General features: G+C 51.8%; 4 protein-coding genes across 4 annotated transcripts; 2 read left to right on the top strand and 2 right to left on the bottom strand.

Moving 5' to 3' along the window:
* Positions 1-784: 784 nt before the first annotated feature.
* Positions 785-2030, top strand: BGZ61DRAFT_554173 (uncharacterized protein; the record flags this gene model as incomplete). Its single annotated transcript, XM_046255574.1, has 2 exons — positions 785-1224; positions 1277-2030. The coding sequence occupies 2 exons, from the start codon at positions 785-787 to the stop codon at positions 2028-2030; spliced, it is 1194 nt and encodes a 397-aa protein (XP_046111096.1).
* Positions 2031-4572: 2542 nt separating this feature from the next.
* Positions 4573-5657, top strand: BGZ61DRAFT_472647 (uncharacterized protein; the record flags this gene model as incomplete). Its single annotated transcript, XM_046248365.1, has 4 exons — positions 4573-4595; positions 4674-5049; positions 5083-5109; positions 5364-5657. The coding sequence occupies 4 exons, from the start codon at positions 4573-4575 to the stop codon at positions 5655-5657; spliced, it is 720 nt and encodes a 239-aa protein (XP_046111095.1).
* Positions 5658-10286: 4629 nt separating this feature from the next.
* Positions 10287-14232, bottom strand: BGZ61DRAFT_490005 (uncharacterized protein; the record flags this gene model as incomplete). Its single annotated transcript, XM_046250282.1, has 4 exons — positions 10287-10968; positions 11016-12592; positions 12641-13928; positions 14168-14232. 4 exons carry the CDS (start codon positions 14230-14232, stop codon positions 10287-10289), a joined length of 3612 nt encoding a protein of 1203 aa, XP_046111094.1.
* A 1838-nt stretch (positions 14233-16070) lies between these two features.
* BGZ61DRAFT_441794 (S-adenosyl-L-methionine-dependent methyltransferase) lies at positions 16071-17220 on the bottom strand. Its single transcript, XM_046244636.1, has 2 exons — positions 17048-17220; positions 16071-16996 (listed from the first exon to the last, which is right to left on the bottom strand). The coding sequence occupies exons 1-2, from the start codon at positions 17066-17068 to the stop codon at positions 16175-16177; spliced, it is 843 nt and encodes a 280-aa protein (XP_046111093.1). The 5' UTR covers positions 17069-17220; the 3' UTR covers positions 16071-16174.
* Positions 17221-17281: the final 61 nt, after the last annotated feature.

Here is a 17281-nt window from a genome sequence, read left to right as displayed (position 1 = left end):
AAAAAGACACTACCGGTTTCGGAGATTTGTCGACGAATCATGAAGGAGGGAGTCTGGCTTCAAAATCCTTCGTGTTCCCTACCGACAAGGTTCCCTGGTAGGTGCACTGGCAGGGAACAAGGGAGAAGAAATGCCTTGGCTGAAAAACAACAGACGCACACACCAGAGCTGGTCGGCAGAGGGGAGCTCTGGGCTTCCGGACTCCTCGGAGCGGTTGAAGGATTCATGGTTTGCGCCTCTTCAACACCATTGACCCAACTAACATGGTCCGATACGACGCTGATTCGGGATGACGCCCCAGGATGCGGCTCTGCACAGGGAACCTGAGTAATGCTCGTGAGCCCAGAACAGTAGCGGCCCAATAGACCAACGCCAAGCGCAGTGCCAGAAGGCAGACTTTCGCCCCAAAAAGCCAATCTCGCAAGTCTGGCCATCGGCCGATCGCCGATCAATTTCCCCTCTCAGCCTTGCTTGGAGCTTGCCCGCGAGCCTAGGCGGCCTGGGCTTCAGCTCCTGCAAGCCACAGCCAACATCATTCGTCACGCCCGGCCGACTATTGACGATAATGCGATACCCTTGACGCCTTCTCTTTTAGCTTGCAGATGGCTGCTTCAGCTTCTCTCCATCGGGTCAGCTGGGCGACATGCGGCGCCAGCCTCACTGTACGAGTAAAGCGCAGCACCCGCAGGGCCTACTTCATCCCCTGGCGCCCCCTCCGTCGTTCGCGCATCGCCTTTTTAATTCATTTCTATTGTCCTCCGATCATCGTCAAGGCCGTTTCTCAATGTATTGGCCACCACTCTCTGCGGAGGCCGTCCTCCTTGGCGCGCTGCTCCAAAATGTCAACGCAATGGTGCCGAGATACCAGGCAGCCAGGGAGGAGTATGTGCAGGCCATGCCAACAGCCACGGCCGACCTTCTGGGGCTCCAAGCAGAACTGCGAAACATCCAGGACCTCGGGTTGAAACATCGCCAGGCCGAAACAACCAGCAGCGTCACCTACACCATCACCATGTCCCCGGACAAGACCTGTGGATACCTGTCGGGATCCGCCGGTGTGGGGATTACTTGTGAGAACGGCGCGACATGTGCGTGGGAAGTGAAGGAAGTGGACGCGATTCTTTGCGGCACAGCCATTCTCAATCGATGCATCGAGAGTAGCGTGGCCGTTGATCCCGATCAATGTGACGACGTGTGCCAGAGTAATGAGTTCAACCTGCTATGGTGAGATGACCTGTTCACATGTCCCTTTCCAGCGTGCTAATTTGTAATCTAGTACCGGTAGCGATGCGCCATACTGTCGCACGTATGCCTTCCCGAGCGGCGTACGGGATTACAGATGCGCATCCACGCCTGTAACGGCAGTCCAGAGCGCCGACTTCACCTACGACGGCCAAGACGATCCTGGATTCGTCACTTCAGTTCTCGACGACACAGTCACGACCCCGATCAGCTCTGATACCGAAACGTCCACAGAGCCGATTTCTACGACCACTACTACCGACCCCCCTGGCCCTACGACCACCGTTCCCCCTCCCGATCCCCCCAAGAAGAAGACCCCCATTGGTGCGATTGTAGGAGGCGCAGTCGGAGGTGTGGCTGTCATCGCGATCATTGTCATCGCCGCCATCTACTTTCTCCGCAAGAAGAAGAAGCCAACCGAGCCACCGGTCAATCAGGCTCCAGTGGTCCAAGGAAACCCCGGTTACTTCGCCCCTGCCCCTATGGACCAGCAACAACACCAGCAAATGCAGCAAATGCAGCAAATGCAAATGAACAATGCGCCCGACATGAAGAACGCCATGGCGACCTCGCCCGTTCAGTCCGACTGGCGGCAGTCATCAATGAGTGGGCAAAACCCCGCCATCAGCCCAATCTCCCAGGCCGGTTGGGGACATTCGCAGCCATTCCAAACACCTTCTCCTGCCCCTGTTCCTGCTCCTGCTCCGGCATATGAAGCTCCAGGCCATGAGGCTCGCGAACGTGACCCTGTCTACGAAATGGGCGGTGAAGACACCCCGAGAAAATGAAGGGCATCTTGAGAAGCGCCTTGGTGTGTCTAAAGCTTGGGGGAATTGATCATATATTGCAAGATTTTCAGTGAACATAATACTAGATAGATTGCAGGAATCAGGTTTGTATTACTTGGTTGCGAAGGATTGCGCGTGTTTCGTTCTTTCATTTTGCACGCAGCGCGACAACGGTCTTACCAGCCGCGTCGCAGAGGTCGCACAAGACTGCTGGAGAAGGCGCAGGCTTGTTCCGCCCAGATTTGATGGAGCGTAAGCTTGGTGGCGCCCTTACGCAGAATTGACTGGTTTTTGGCTTTACGAAAATTAATGCGTCTATGATTTGGTGCGTTGCATTTGTGAAACCTGGTTCAGCTCGTCGCTGCAGGTTCCAAGCCGCCGACGTCGCATGCATTGCAGATGGCAGCGATTGAATATTCTACAAATCCATCCGTCGCCGCATCGTGCAACATGCTGAATGAAAGTTATACGCAGGGTAGCAGTGTCCCTACCTCTCTAATTCCAGCGACCCGCCAAGACTCTCTACCTCTGGGGGCAACTCAAGTCCCCGTAAGAGTGGGCCGGTTGATGCACATTCAGTCATGTCGACAGTCTAATTAAGCCGCGATACCCGGATTGAACACCTCAATGTGGCCTGTTGAGATGAAATTGTCTGTCAATGAGAGCTGACGACCCTTGCAATTTTTAAGTGTGGCGATTGCCGAGCCTGCCCGCCCCACACCCTTTCCACTGCCCCACTACCTAATTGGGACGTCCGCACTCCATGCCGCATTTAGATTAGAGTGGGTGGATAAGCATAAGTTGACTTGCAGACAAGATCGTGAAATAAGCGAAAGCGAAGAAGTGAAAGTGTCAACGTGCAAGTTTTAGAATAGGCGCCCGAACTAAGTCCAGATATTTAAATACATGAAAGGCCGACGGGTGTCCAGAAGCGAGTCTAGTTCCGAGGTGCAGGACAAGAAGAAACCTCAAGCTGCGTGGTTGTCGAATTGGCAGTCCGTGGTGCTAGAGAAGTAGGGAGGCAGTAGTGGGGGCACATAATAGATGAGGATCTCATGAAATCATGTAGCCAATCAAATCCAGCAGTAGCAAGTACAGGGAACGAAAATTAATTGATCTAAGTCGTTAATGAGGAGAACTTCATCGGAGGTCTTCGTTTGTCTGGTACCCGGGCGCGGGACTTGGCCCTGAGTGAACTATCTCAACCGCTCTCGATTTCGATATCGCACTCACAGTGCGCAAAGCCTAACAGTCCAGATGGAATTCTGCCCAGGGCCCAACGATATTTTGGATCCAACTACGTCTCCCTCACCAGGGTCCAGTGTCGTATTGTTTCTCTGTAGGGGGGCTGACCTGGTCCGGCCCCGGCTGTGCATGCGGTGCCCACTCGACCGCCGCCGGTTTCGCCGGGGCTTGGCACTTCCCTCTTCCGGTCTGTCATGTGACTGTACCACCCGGATGCATGCCGGGCCCGGGCTCAGGAGCCCTCCGGATTCCGGCCCCACACCACCGGGGTTTGGTGGGCTCTGCGGGGCCTATTCGCGAGCACAATTAATTGCAGCTTGAACATTTCCGGATTTAGTGCAAGTTAAAGTCTGACAGATACTAGTTGAGTTGAGTACATGATGGTATTTTTTAATCTGGCGGCAGTTGGCTGGGGCTTGTGATGGCTTGTGATGGCTTCGATACTCGCAACCAGACTTTGATGACCGGATTAGGAAGAGCCACGTTCATTGTCAACTGGGATAGCTTTTACCCACACGTAAAGCCCAATATTTAGTCGGTTCCTTTTGGACGCTGAGTTTCTTTAGTAGAAGTTCACCCCGCTTTCGACTGTGTAGATATGTCTTTGTTGCGTCGTGGTGAAGGGAAAACTCGCTCGCACAACTCGAGGCCCCTGCCCACTGCTGACAATACCGTTCTAGAGTGACTGAGCTTAACTTAGTATGCCCTCTTAAGGCGAAGGATCAGGACTGTAGCCGCGTGAAACCTCAGCGCCAAGGTCCAGCATGTTGCTGGCCCGCTTTATGTCTGCATGTTTTTAAACTGTTTCAGGGGTCGACCATAGCCAACTGCGTTGCCACGCAACACTAACAATTTTCAGGGGCATATCACCTGCCAGCTATAGTTCTTTACGTGGGGCTAGCGTCAATCCTTATCCAGACTTTACTTGCCACTTTACTTACGGATTCTCGAAGAGACTTAAGGCTGCCCAATAACAGTCCGAGCAGTTTTGAGTCTGTGTTAGTTGAGGGTGTTGTATTTCAGTAAAGCTCTTCCCTCGAGTTCAAACTCCTCTTGCCCTAAATAAAAAATCTTCAAAGGCTCGCTGACTCGTCGCGTATGCCATTGCCATGTCGTTTTATCCGAGGGAGAAGTACTGGATCGCCCTCGAGGTGCTCGTCGGCCTCACTCTTTTTGCCTCATTTGCTCCGTTTTGGTCTCCATCTGCCAGACTCGCACCCGGAGAGATCCCGCTCGAACGGCTTCCAACTATTTAAAAGCTGCATTTGCTATTTTCTCGTTGTTAGTTTCACTAATTATGTCCCTTTCCTCTGCTCATTGGTAGCCTCCATTTTATGCACTACCTCAATCATCTTGGCACGTCACTCAGCAACCAATCTGACCACTTTTCGTAAATAGCTTTTGTTGTTTGGATGCCATCCGATTTGCCTTGGTCTTGTTGGACTATGATCCAAGTCTCGGTTTGGGGGGAGCTGACGGTCTTATCATCGCAGCTCTTGCGGGTCTCATGATCAGCATCACGGACATATTAATTCTCATGATACTCCCGCGCGTAACGGCTGGCATCCTTATCGTTCAGTCTGAGGAGCCTATCAAGATGGACAAGGTTGTCAAGATTGTTACCTATGGCGCTGCCATTGTCCTCGTCACTCTCGCTCTCGCATCCACCACGTTGCAGATCAAGTTTTATCATGACAGTTCGTTTGACAACGTGGTCGCTCTAAACAACCTTCCTATAGCCTTCCTGTCACTAGTTTTTGTTGCGTCTGCTCTGGTTGGTGCCCGAGCTGTGATGATGGAATAACAGACACGATCCGAGAAGCGTGTAGCCACGGTAAGTTCCTTTTGCTACCCTCGTCTAGCCATATCATGACTGAATTCCATTAGATCTCAACTTTCTTGGTTGACTAATCAGGTCTTTGGCTCTTGCACACAACGTACGGAGTTGTTACGATTGCCACGATTGAAAGGAATGGCAGTTATCGACCATACCACCACATAACCGCGGTTATCTTTCCGTTTTGGCTTGCTTTTATAGCATTGTGCATCATTATTGCAATCGGTACCAAGAAGTATGATGGTCTCTAGTCCACAGCCGAAACCTCCATGGTCAGCGGCGGCAACCAGCAAATGTCATGGAACTACAACTACAATGCGCCTCAGGTTCTACCCCAGCACATGTCACAACAGTGTTACAACAGTACGCGCAGGCTAAATGATATCCAGCGCAGCAAGTGTATTACCAACCTTTATTACAACATGCCCCTCAACAATATGCCCCGCAACAACAGCCATTGCCTCCCTGAGAGGTACTTGTCCCCCCTTCGGAGCTCTCTTCACGCACTCCAAACCAGCGTTACTCTACGTTTAGTCAAGACGTAGTTTCCAATCCAAATCCAAAAAATCCGGCCCCACCATTCCCAGGGAATTCTTTAGGTTCGGAGCATCGGGCAGAAGAAATCACCACTCAGCATTCTCAACGGGATAATAACTAGGGCCTGTGAATGGGTAGTTCCTACGAAATTAATCAAACACTCCTCAACAGAGCCACCAGACTCATTATGCATGAATTGTAGCAATATAATTTGGTGTGTCCGGCGGCTTGGCCAAGCACACGACGAATGGCTCTATTTGCTAACGGAACCAACAAAACCAACAAACCCATGCATACAAATTGTCGCCGCTTTGGGTTAAATTCAACTAAAGAAAGGGCCTTTTCCTTTTATGTCATCCTTGCTTGAGACACGAGGCTGTTGATCTTCCAAATATACCGACTTTGCAGTCTAGGGTATTTTCTAGCACCACACATCTGTTCTTTCGCATACTCCTCCTTTAAACTAACGGATAAGGTGTTATTAACTAGCATAGAAGAGAATTAGATTTATATAAAGATAGTCTTTCATGAATAACGAAAACAACTGTCTATACTACCAATAGCTTTACAAGACTTCCCCGCAAAATAACCCCACAGAGGTGTATTTAAACCCTTAGCTCTTGTACCAGTCTCAGTTTCGTGTTGTTTAACAGTGTAATTATAAATCGAAGGTAGATGTGTTGCACAATGTGGGCAGTGCGAAAATTCCACTGGACTAGCGAGTGCTAACGTCTAAAAGCCGAGACATCAAGGAGATCAAGTGCAAGAACGACGAGATCCATGCCACTCTCACAGGTACGTATAAGATAAATATGTCGATCTAGAAGGTCTTATCTAACCAATGAATTTCCAACAAGATTTGGGACCACCTCAAGTCTACCAATGGCTTCGTGCAACTGACTCCTCTCCTCTTCATCATTGGGCCGGTAAGCTGGATGCTCCGTTCTGATGAATGTCTTTCTTGGACCGAGGTTAGAATTCGATGTATTTGGATCCATGGAGTGCCTGGGGCCGGCAAGACAATCTTGGCATCCCGTTTAATCGCAGCCGTCAAGGGTCTTTGCGTAAACAAAGCTACAACACAGAAACAGGCCCATGTCTACTACTATTGCTACTTTGGCCACAATCAGAACGAGACAGCACCACTCCTAAAGTAGACATTGTATCAACTCTGCCGTCAGGCGGACACAACGCCACCTCACCTGCACAGGTTGTATGAGTATAGAGGAGAGCCTAGCCTGGTAGATCTCTTACGGTCTCTCGAAGCAATCACCGAGGGCTTTGACAACGTATATCTGGTGATGGATTCCATTGACGAAAGCACAGAGCACGCCGAATTCCTAAAGGTCCACGTTATAGCCACCAGTCGAGAGTATATCGACATTGAGAGCGTACTTGGCAGGTTTTCAGCCCTCGTATCTGTCAGACGGACCGATAGGAAAAGTCAGCTTTGCATAGGACCGGACCTGTACCGTGGTTTTCCTTTGAACCTAGATAGAGACTTTCAACCTAGATGATCCTCAACAACCTAGATCAACGGTTAGGATCGGGATCATCAGATCAGGGATATCTGGCCTCATCAAAGGCATCTGGATCAGTCAGATCCCTAGGCATAAATAGCTAGCTTTCTTCCTTCCTAGACCAAAAGACAAGATCATCCATCGTCCCAAGCTGTCTCAACCAATCCAACTTGTCTCATAGTATCAATGCAGAACCCATTACTCGATGAAAACATAAAACTGTATATCCAGTCAAAGCTGCATACACACCAGAGGCTAAGCCTTTGGCCATCTCACTTGCACGACGAAATTTTGTGCGCGTTATCCAGCAAGGCAAAAGGAATGCAAATTGCTTTTGGCACTAGTCTTCTTGAAGTCATTCGAACAAGTATTTTGAGCACCATTCCGTCTATTTAAGGCTACGTAAGCGACGAAGAATTACTCCGCGAATTTTACGAGTACCTGACAACGATAACCTTGAACGAGACTGATCAAAACCAGGATTATTCACTAGAATCCGAGGTATACTCTACGCATTACACTGTCTTGGAACTCTTACAATCGTCCCGCATCTGGCACGGTCCCGCAGCCTGCTTTGGAATAGAGAAGGAAACGAGCAACTGTAAGTTTACCAAAATGGTGATGCTCGAGGCACTTCACCGGGTTCACCCCCAACACAACGATCTATCAGGTTAGGGAAGCAATAAAAAGTTAGCAGAAAAAGCTCTTGGAGACTATTTCGGTTTGTACTGTACGGTCTCCTCTATTTCTCTCTCGAAAATATGGGACCGTCATAATTGTCGGAAGGGTGATGTGGTGGCTTTGACGTGTATGATCTCTTGGATCCATGAAACCCCCATTTAGAGCTGCTCAAACTCGAAATCCTCCCACTCGATTTGCGGAATGATAATAAATTCCGGACTCTTACCTGGCATGAATTACTTGTAATCAACGACGTCGTCATACTCCTCAACTTACTGTTTACGGATCAGAGTAACGAGCTGGCGAAGGCTTTCCTGAAGAAGGTCAATGCAAAAGTGGCGCCGAGGTCACAATTCGATGCAGAATTATTGTGTCTGCTCCTTTTATGACTATGAGGAATATCACTTCCAAGGATCTATCGTGGAATTCTTGCACTAGTAGGAAGACCAGAAAGGGGGGCATTCAAAGAGCTTCAATCTCCTACTCGATTTCCAGGTGGAAGCCTTTGATCTTTCAAAGATACTGCTACCGTTTACTGGTTGGCATATGCACAAGACCGGTTGCCAGGATAACTGTCTGTTACGATTATTGCAGCTTAGGGCATCCCCAACTATGGCTGGATACAGGATCGCACCTTTGCAGATGGCAGTTGCAGCCTAGGATTTTAAAGAGGTAAAACTACTCTTAGAATCTAGAGCAGATGCAAACGACACCGGGGATGAGGATGGAATTGAATGGGGAGAGGATATCATGCTCGGCATGTTTCACAGAATCCGTGGTGAGAGCCCGCTTTGCATAATACGGAACTTTGACTACGATGGCTTTGTTCAAGGGGAGGTTATAGTCGAAGCGATAAAGGACGCATGCGTGAAGATCGAGGCGCTTCTACTTGAATATGGGGCTCATGAGTCTACCACCAGGGATGAGCTATCTGGGGAGGAGTCAACTGAGGAGTGATTCAAGAGACGAGACTAAAATACAATATGGTGCGTTTTTGACGGCGATTTCTACATTTCCGAGGGGTTGGTAGTTATGTGTGAAATATAAAATACTTGACATGATGCGATATGGTGGACTACAATACATTGGAGGTAACTTAGATGATTCATATGCCCTCGAGTTTACAGAAGCATGAATGCAATCCCATATATGTGGAAATAAAATCCTCGCACGCGTGAAGATCGCGGATGCTGGCGGGTCTTTTGCCGTGACAGGTTAAAGGTCCATTGCTTGGGCTGGCACACCTCCCAGCCCAATGCATTCAGATCAGTGCTTCACGGGTCGTGTCGGGCCAGGTCGCCGAGGGACACAGAGGCCGAGGGTTCGAGACCCCGTCGGCACTCGCAGTGAAGGCACCTGGACGGCGGCGGCTCACAGGGTAGGGCTAGTTCTGCAGGACGACGCCCTGGGCCTTGGGGGTTTGCATCTGGCCGTGTTGTCCCAGGACCTGGCGGCGGGTCCCAGCAAGCGTGGCGGAAGATCCCAGTGCGTCAGGGGCAGTTGTCCCCCCGTTAGCGGTAAGACCTGAGGGCAGTCGAGCCTGTGAGCCGCTGGACCCAAGATGGCAGTGAGTACTCAGTGGTGTATCGTACTGGGTCCGAGCACCATGGCGACTAGAGACGAGCACGCTGTTAGAAGAGGATGAGTGCAAGAAAACTTGTGGCAGATGTGAGGTGCAGTTCCAGGTGGATTCCTGGTTCTGACAAATCTTTTTGATATTTTTAGCATTTAATGATGTACTTTTGTTTTTTACTGTCTTAGTTTGATTGGCTTTGTTTATCCTACTCTTAGGTGGAGGATCTGTGGTGGTTTGGCAGGGCGAACATGGAATACATCTAAGTTAGGTGGATTATGCTCTATTACTATTAAGCACCTGCGCTAATACGCAGTGAGTCCTGGCGCATCAGCTGCGTATTCTATCACGATCTGCTTGCCGTTTGGGGTTTCTTCGTGTATATACATTCAATTGCACTTGTGCCCTTCGCTCGTTAATCATATGTCTACGAGTCGTCGATGCCCGTCTGGTGCCGCACAACTGAAATCGGCGCCACTAAGGAAGCTGGCGCCGTTGCAGAGGGCGAGCCTGCAGAGGCAGTTCAGCTCTCGGGGAAGATGCCGAGAAGCAGGATTATGTACCGGCTACCTTTTCGCAGGCCTTGTTCGCAGGCCTTTTTCGCAGGCCCTTTTCGCAGGGCAGATGTCAATATGATCGAGCCCAGCGCTCAGCTTGTCGTCGCAGGCATAGAAGGATTCTTAGGCGGGTCTCAACCATGGTTGTCTGATACCTGGAGCGACCGAGGCGGCTTGGGTGTCGTGTATGGATGCTAGAAATTATATTTAACTGGACCTCTCTATTGCTTGAGATCTTCTTGTTGTAAGTAAAAAATAAAAAATAAAAATAAAAATAAAAAAAAAGTGTCGTAAACGAAAGCGGAATCAGGAACAAACGCCATGCGATTGTAAAATGGCTCTCAGTTCCTTCAGGTGAACGGGCTTCGTGAGGAACAAGTCCATGCCGCTGCCAAAAGCCTCGCGCTGTGCGTCCGCAGAAGCCAGGCCCGTAAGCGCAACAATGAACGCAGGCTCGAGTCCATTCTCGCGCTCGTGGGCTCTGATTTCTCTGCTGGCGACGAATCCATCCATGACAGGCATCGAGACATCCATAAAGATGAACCGGGAGCCATCAGGATATTCTTTGTACGCTTCGAGGGCCTCCTGGCCGTTTGTTGCTGTCCGGTACTCCTGCCCCAGTTTCTTCAGATACGAGGAGAGGATTTTCAGATTGATGGGATTGTCGTCAACGACAAGGTACTCGGTCTTCGTATCGGCAGAGGAGAGCTTCAGCTTCTTAAACGCGGATTGAGACTCGTGATAAGACTCGGTTGTGTATGGGGGCGCGGGCGGCCAGTGTTCCAGCGGTTTTGAGATCGATGAGGGAACTGTGCTCGGTCCATCCAAACTGGGAGATTCCGAGAGCGGGGGCGAAAGTTCGGGGACGATTGGAAAGACAAACTCTGGTTTTTGATACTCTACGGCAGCCGGGGAGCTAACTGTCTGCATATTCGTCCATCGTCGGAATACCAAGTGCAGGATCTTGGCCAGCTTGTTTGGGCCGATGCTAATCACTCGTGAGCGTGAGGTCATTGCATAGATGGAAGTACTTACGGCTGCGATATAAACTCCACGAAGTCAGATCGATCCAGCTTAGGTGACGTCGAACGTTTGTACGCCACGAGAGCGTTCGCACACACGACAACACACGGCGACCTGGATAATGCCTGGCTGTGATATCGTAGGGGTAATGCACCTTCTGTCAACAGCACAAGGTCGGGGGTGACAGCTTCGCCATCTGGCCCAGAAACGACTTCCATATGGAGCCAGTCCCGACAGATTGCTCGTATCAAGGCATTACCGTCATGGTCTTCACCATTTCCGCCCAGAGCCCCACGATTAGAGTTGTGGTCGTCGAATCCCAATAAGCAGACACGAAGCCCACGGAGCTCATTAACCTTCCGTCCCAGCTCGTCATCCAGTGGTGAAGAATCTCCAGGTGAGAGCAGCGCCTGCACAAGTGGCAGCGTCACGTGGATCGTGGTTCCCACTCCGCTACTGCTGTGGACAGACACATGCCCGCGCAGCTGCGACGTCATTTTCTTGACGAGACTCAATCCAAGACCTGTACCTGGAGCCAGGTGGTTTTCTTGAGTGAATGGCTTGAAAAGGTTATTTTGAAGAAAGTCTTTGCTGATGCCTGCCCCTGTGTCCGCAACCGTAATGGTAACAAGCCTCTCCTCGTCGCGAGCCCTCTTTTGGGGTTGACTTTGACTGAGTACGACCTTGATAATGCCTCTTTCAGTGTATTTCAAGGCGTTGCCGAATAGGTTCATTATGATTCGACGAATGGCTCCAGCTTGAGTGTGAAAGGCCCATTCACAGGATGGGTCAACCAAGAGGAAGATTGATACGTCTCCGAAGGTCATCTGAAGTTTGCCCGACGTCACCTTTGCCGGGCCTAGAACCTCCTCTGCTCGCACCTTGTCCATGCGGTGGTTCGCAGTTACATCGGCGTGAAACTCGCCTCTGTGGCTGCTAAACTGTGAGATGGACAATTGTTGGAAATTGTAGCCTGCGAACACGCTTTCAACAACTTCCTCGGCCAAACGATCAAGCCGAACGACGGAAGTCAGACTCATCATCCCAGCCTCGATTGTTTTGGCTGAGCTCTTCCGAATTCCTCGGCCAGCAGCTGTTTTCTGCTGCTGCTTTGTTGTCTCCATGAAGTTGTTGATCTTGGAGAAGTCGAGGAGGTGATCAAGGGTATCACTGAGAGTGCGACCGCAAGTTTCTAGTGTATGTGCGATATCACCTTGCAAGACGGTCAGTTCCGAGTCGTTTAACAATTCGACACCCAGGATAATTCCGTGTAACGGGGATCGTAACTCGTGAGAAAGTGAACTCAGAGCGTCAGACTTGGCCTTTTCGTCAAGAACGATTTCGTGTTTTGCGGTTTCCGCCATGGCCAGCATTCCAAATGCCCTCAAGTAGCTGAGTTCTGATTCGGTCAAGAAGACGCGAGTCGGTGCGTTGGTGTAGATGAAGCCGCCGGCGAACCATCTGTTTCTCCTTGGGTCCCAAACAGGGACAAAGGCCACGCTACGAGCTCCCGGGAAGATTTTCATAATGATCTGACCCTCCTTTTGTCGCGCCCAGGGATTTCGACGGGACTTCTTTCGCGGCACATTCTGGTCCGTACCAAGCGAAGTTCGTGCGCCCTCACCGGGCGTTGTCACATTTCGATTCGGCGTCCCGGTCTGGTCCTCCTCGGACGAATCGCTGGACTGCAGCTCGCCATTTGCACCAAAAAAGAAAATCTTGCCCCTCGGATATCGTCGTAAGAGAGTTGCAAGGAATTTTTCGGCCACAGTCGCGTGAAGGGTCGAATTCGCCTCCCCATCAATGCTGGACTTTTCGGACGTGGAAAAGGAAAGCACTTGACAGGGCGGCCATACCTGTTGGCCAGACGAGGAGTCCTTGCTCTCGTCACTGCTGCTAGTACCACTGCTGCTTCTGTCCCCGGAGGCGATTGAGTAGGGGCTCGGTTCGTCGTTATCATCTGAAGTCATTGGGCTGCCCAGAGAACCAAATGATCTTATGGATGCGTCGAGAAAGAGACAGCCTTCTACCTCAATAGACTCCCTAATTAGGTTGGCAGCTTTTGAGAAGATGAGGTTGATGGCACTTTGCCGAAGGTTTTCATTGGCTTTTGGTGCTATTGTGGCTGTTTCGGTACAGCATTCAGTTGAAATCGAGGCAGGTACGGGCGCTGGGGATCCTGGGCTTGTTGGGTCTGGTCGCTCGTGTTCTGCCTGGCCAGTCCGTGATACACCTGGGCCGCTGTTGGGTTCAGTTAATCCGGTTTGAGAACCATCTTGATGCGCCAGTAGAATCTGTTGGTCTTGATGTGCCTGTTGTTTCACGTTCAGGGCACCCTCGAGTTTGGCGTTGTCCTCGAAGGCTCCAGCGTGGGGTCCAAGCCTCCACCCCGACATGGTGGATTTCGACTCGATGAAAGATCCAATTCCTCGGTTCATACGCTCGCTGCGCCTGTGGGCAGACCTTGCTTTGTTTCCTTCGAGGTACCGCATGATGGCTTTGGAGATGTTTCGTAGAATTTGGGAGTGTTGGTCGTTCCAGTCGTCATGTGGATCCGTATCCATGACGCAGTACACGCCTATGTTGATTCCCTTACGCGTCCGGATGGGAACAGCAGCGTAAAATCTGGAAGCACCTGGCTGGCCGTAAGCCTTGCTAGAATACTGCGGATCGGCGTTGAGGTCGTGGACCAGGTTGATGGGGAGTTCGGTCGGATCTCGCTTGGCGTCGGATTGGGATGGCTCTATCTCATAGAGGCTGGCTTCGCAAACGCCATGGCCTCGGGGGATGGCTGTGCCACAATGGAACAAGTCCTCATTGCGATCCTCAGATCGGAGATTGGGCACCAGAGGTAGGGTGGGCGTTGCTTCGGCGATGATGTACTGGAAGTTCTCGTCAAACAGCGAGATGAGTGACCGGGTGGTGCTTGTTTGGCAAGCACCGAGCTGGGCAAAGGCCGTGAGGGCGGTATCATCGGCGGCCGTCAGCCTGTCATTGGAAATGACACGGCCGTGCGGGTTCAAAATGGTAGTCGACAAGAGGGACGTAGAGTACCTGCAGTACAGCACAGTTCGCTATTAGCCCTGAGGGCATTGAGAAGGGAGGGGGCGGGTGAAGTGATTGACGTGGAGCAACACAGGACGACCAAGGCCAACAAGACGAACCTGTAAGTCTCGCGCTCACGAGCCGGTTCCGTCACGGCGCGGAAGGGGGCTACCCTGTGAGCCATAGGCACGATGGGGGATGTGAAGGCCGTGATGGAGGCCGAAATAGAGACGTCTGCACAGCGTCAAGGGAGTATTCCGGGGTGCGAGTCTGCAGCGTCGGCGTCTGCGGCCTGGCCCGCGTCCGTGCTGCGCAACGAGGGCTTGTGGAATGCGAGCCTCGGTGGTCGGTGTGAGCCAGTGCAAGGTGAGCAGCCGGCGATTTTTGAGGCTGGAGCGTCAATTTCGTGCGCATCCGGAGGGTTGGAAATGTCGCGACCACAAGGCCCCTGCGGGTTGCGTCTTGAGAGTTCGGGAATCAGTTGCGTAGCGAATTCCTCAGAAGGCCTCGACTAGAGATGGACGAGGGCAACACCCATAGCGGTGATCGGATCACTGGGAGTGGGGCCTTGATTGCTGGAATCTTGCAGGGAGGGGACTGGTCTACTACGTAGTAGTTCCCGGATAGGCGCCTCGCAGCTCCATAGGCACCGAGCTCCCAGCACCGACCGGGGATAGTCCCGCAGGGGGCAAGGACATCTAGTAGGGCCTGGCAGTGGTCCGTCAGCAGTCATGACGTCAGTACGTTGCACTCGCAGAGAAGCATGGAGAACCTCACGAGATGTCAACGTCATGCAAACGTTCTAGAAATCACCCCATCTCTTGACAAGGGCGCCCAACACCGGGCATTTCCATGTGCGACTCAACTCTGGTGATGCCTACGTAGTACGGTGCGAACAGAGTTCCACACCACACTCGCATGTCCGCCAATAACCTTCCGGAAGAGTGTCCCAAACGAATTCACCACGACAAACATTTCAGAAGGATCAGCGCTGATCACGAGGCCGATCCAGGGTCTAGACACGGCCCTGGATTTTGTTCAAATATTTGTTCCACCACCCTGGTTCAGATCGGCACCCTATCGGGTCAATCAGCTCCGACCAAGCGTAGGGTAAGGGTTGGACAAGTTGAGACTCATGCAGCGTGTTTAGTAACCCGACCTGGCTCGCAACCGTGGGACGGGCCGGCTCTGAAACTCTCCTTAAAAGTTACACCTTCCGTCTTTCTGGTCGGACCAAAAGACGCCCTTGGGAGTGAATGCGTCCTCCGTTGTGCTGCCATCATTCGTGGAGCTATTCTTGGCAGACGATGTTTGTAGCTTAGCAGGACGTTGCAGGAAGAGGCTGACCTTGGGCGTATGAGGTTTGGAATCCAGACCAGCGCTGTCTCACACTGATTTTCCCATGGGGCCACTATTAAATCCAATTAAAAACAGCAACAGATAATCGACAAGCCGCTGGTGATCTAGGTGTTGGTTATGGGGGATGCGCCCAAGGCGACCCACGTGGGCACGGTCAAGTGCTTGTTAGTCTAGGTACAAAACTCAGAAATCTGCAAGGGGGCAACATATCTCTGATTGTCACACCTGATGTTAAAAGCACTTGATCTTTTTCTACTTACTTACTGGCGGTCCAATGTCCAGTCTTATAAATACAGAGGTGAGGCCTCCGGAACCACCGGCCGCGGACAGAGCTCTGATGCGGCGGACCTGAGACCGGGTGGCCTAAGTCCGATGTCTGAGGTTATGGCCGGGAAAGCTCAACTTCCGGTCTCTGAACATAGCTACAGATGTCTCAAGATTAAGTGTGATATTCGTATGATGGCCCTAGCAGATGCATGAATGCAAACTGCGAGCGGTACGATGCTCCGGAGACCCCAGTGTAAGGTCAACATCTCTTCTCGGCCGCCACCCTCAATGAGAGCAGCTGCTGGGAAGAATTTACGATTTGCGGGGACGCACCCGCAATTGAGGGTACCTCGGGGAATGTAAGAGATGAACAATGCGAGCGGGTTAGCAAAGGGTATCGGAATTTACGAATTGATCTACTATGAAATTAAAAGAGTCCCACCATCCACCAACGCCGTGCAAATGCAAGCAATCGTCTAGATTGCAGCGATCATGTCGCGTTAAAATGCAATTCGTCGCTTTCGTCCAGTGAACTTGGAGGTCGACTTGACTACCTTGCCCTTCCTCTCCATCTGCTCCTTCTTCTTGATGATCCAGGCGTTGCTGCCCTTTTTCACCTCGGTGTTGTTGTTCTTGATTTGCCTCCTGGCATCCAAGACGTCGACGTCCTCCATGCCCTCGACCACGCCAGTGATGTCGCCACCCTTGTTCTCTATGGAGCCGCCTCCGACAGTCAGGACGAGGTAGAGCTTGACGTTCTTCGTGCCGGGGTCATCCTCCAGGAGACCGGCACCGAACCCTGCCTTGACGGCGGCTTGGGTGATCATGTGTCGTTGCTGGTCGTTCTTCGGGTAGAACTGGCAGACAGCGCGTCCACCTCGCTTCAGGGAGGCGTATAGGCCGTTGAAGAATCGGGTGAGTCGGCCGGCAGGGGAGGTATCGCTCGTCTCGGCACTGCAGAGCCATTGAATGGCAGAGATGCTGATGGCTGCGTCGAAGGAGCCGGCGCGGAAGGGGATGCCCTGTCCAATGTCGGCCAGCATGAGGTCGCCCTCAACATCTCGCTGCAGCGCAACGTCGAGCATTGAAGGCGACACATCCATGCCAATCCAGGTGTGAGGGCCGCCTTCTTCGGGGTCGAGCGAGGACAGGATCTCGCCGGACAGACCGCTTCCGCAGCCGACATCGAGGATCAGGGACGGGGACTTGAGGTCGAGCAGCTCCAGGGCTCGCCGGGTCATTGAGGCTTGAATGTTCTGGATTCGGGAGCTCGTCGTGTACTTTCGGGCTTCGATATCGTCATAGTGGACGTCGGCCGCGCTGCGTGGGTGTGAGCTAGAGGGGCATCATGGTGGGGGCTTGGTCGCATACAGGGTGTCTTCGGGGCGAGACATGGTGATGATTCCTCAGGAGAAAATTCGCGAATAAATTTCCCTCTGCTTTTCTAGTTCGCAATTGCTGCTATCGTCGTAGAACCGTGTTCTGCTCGTTTCCGTCGTCCGTCGTCGTCGATTTTGGTGCCTCCAGCAAGGATTCCGACTTTTTTGTGAAGCGGAGTGGGTTGCCCGCGTTATCGATAAGCATCGGAGCCCGGGTCAGCCAACTGC

The sequence above is a fragment of the Ilyonectria robusta genome (assembly GCF_021365365.1).
Source record: "Ilyonectria robusta strain PMI_751 chromosome Unknown BGZ61scaffold_2, whole genome shotgun sequence".
In the NCBI taxonomy this organism is placed as follows: domain Eukaryota; kingdom Fungi; phylum Ascomycota; class Sordariomycetes; order Hypocreales; family Nectriaceae; genus Ilyonectria; species Ilyonectria robusta.
This window is presented reverse-complemented; position numbering and strand designations above follow the sequence as displayed.

Excerpts from the sequence above, each read along its gene's own strand:
- BGZ61DRAFT_441794 (XM_046244636.1), bottom strand. The coding sequence starts at position 17,068 with ATGTCTCGCCCCGAAGACACC. Across the intron at positions 16,997-17,047 it reads TGTCTCGCCCCGAAGACACC|AGCGCGGCCGACGTCCACTA; the intron begins CTGTATGCGACC and ends TCACACCCACGC.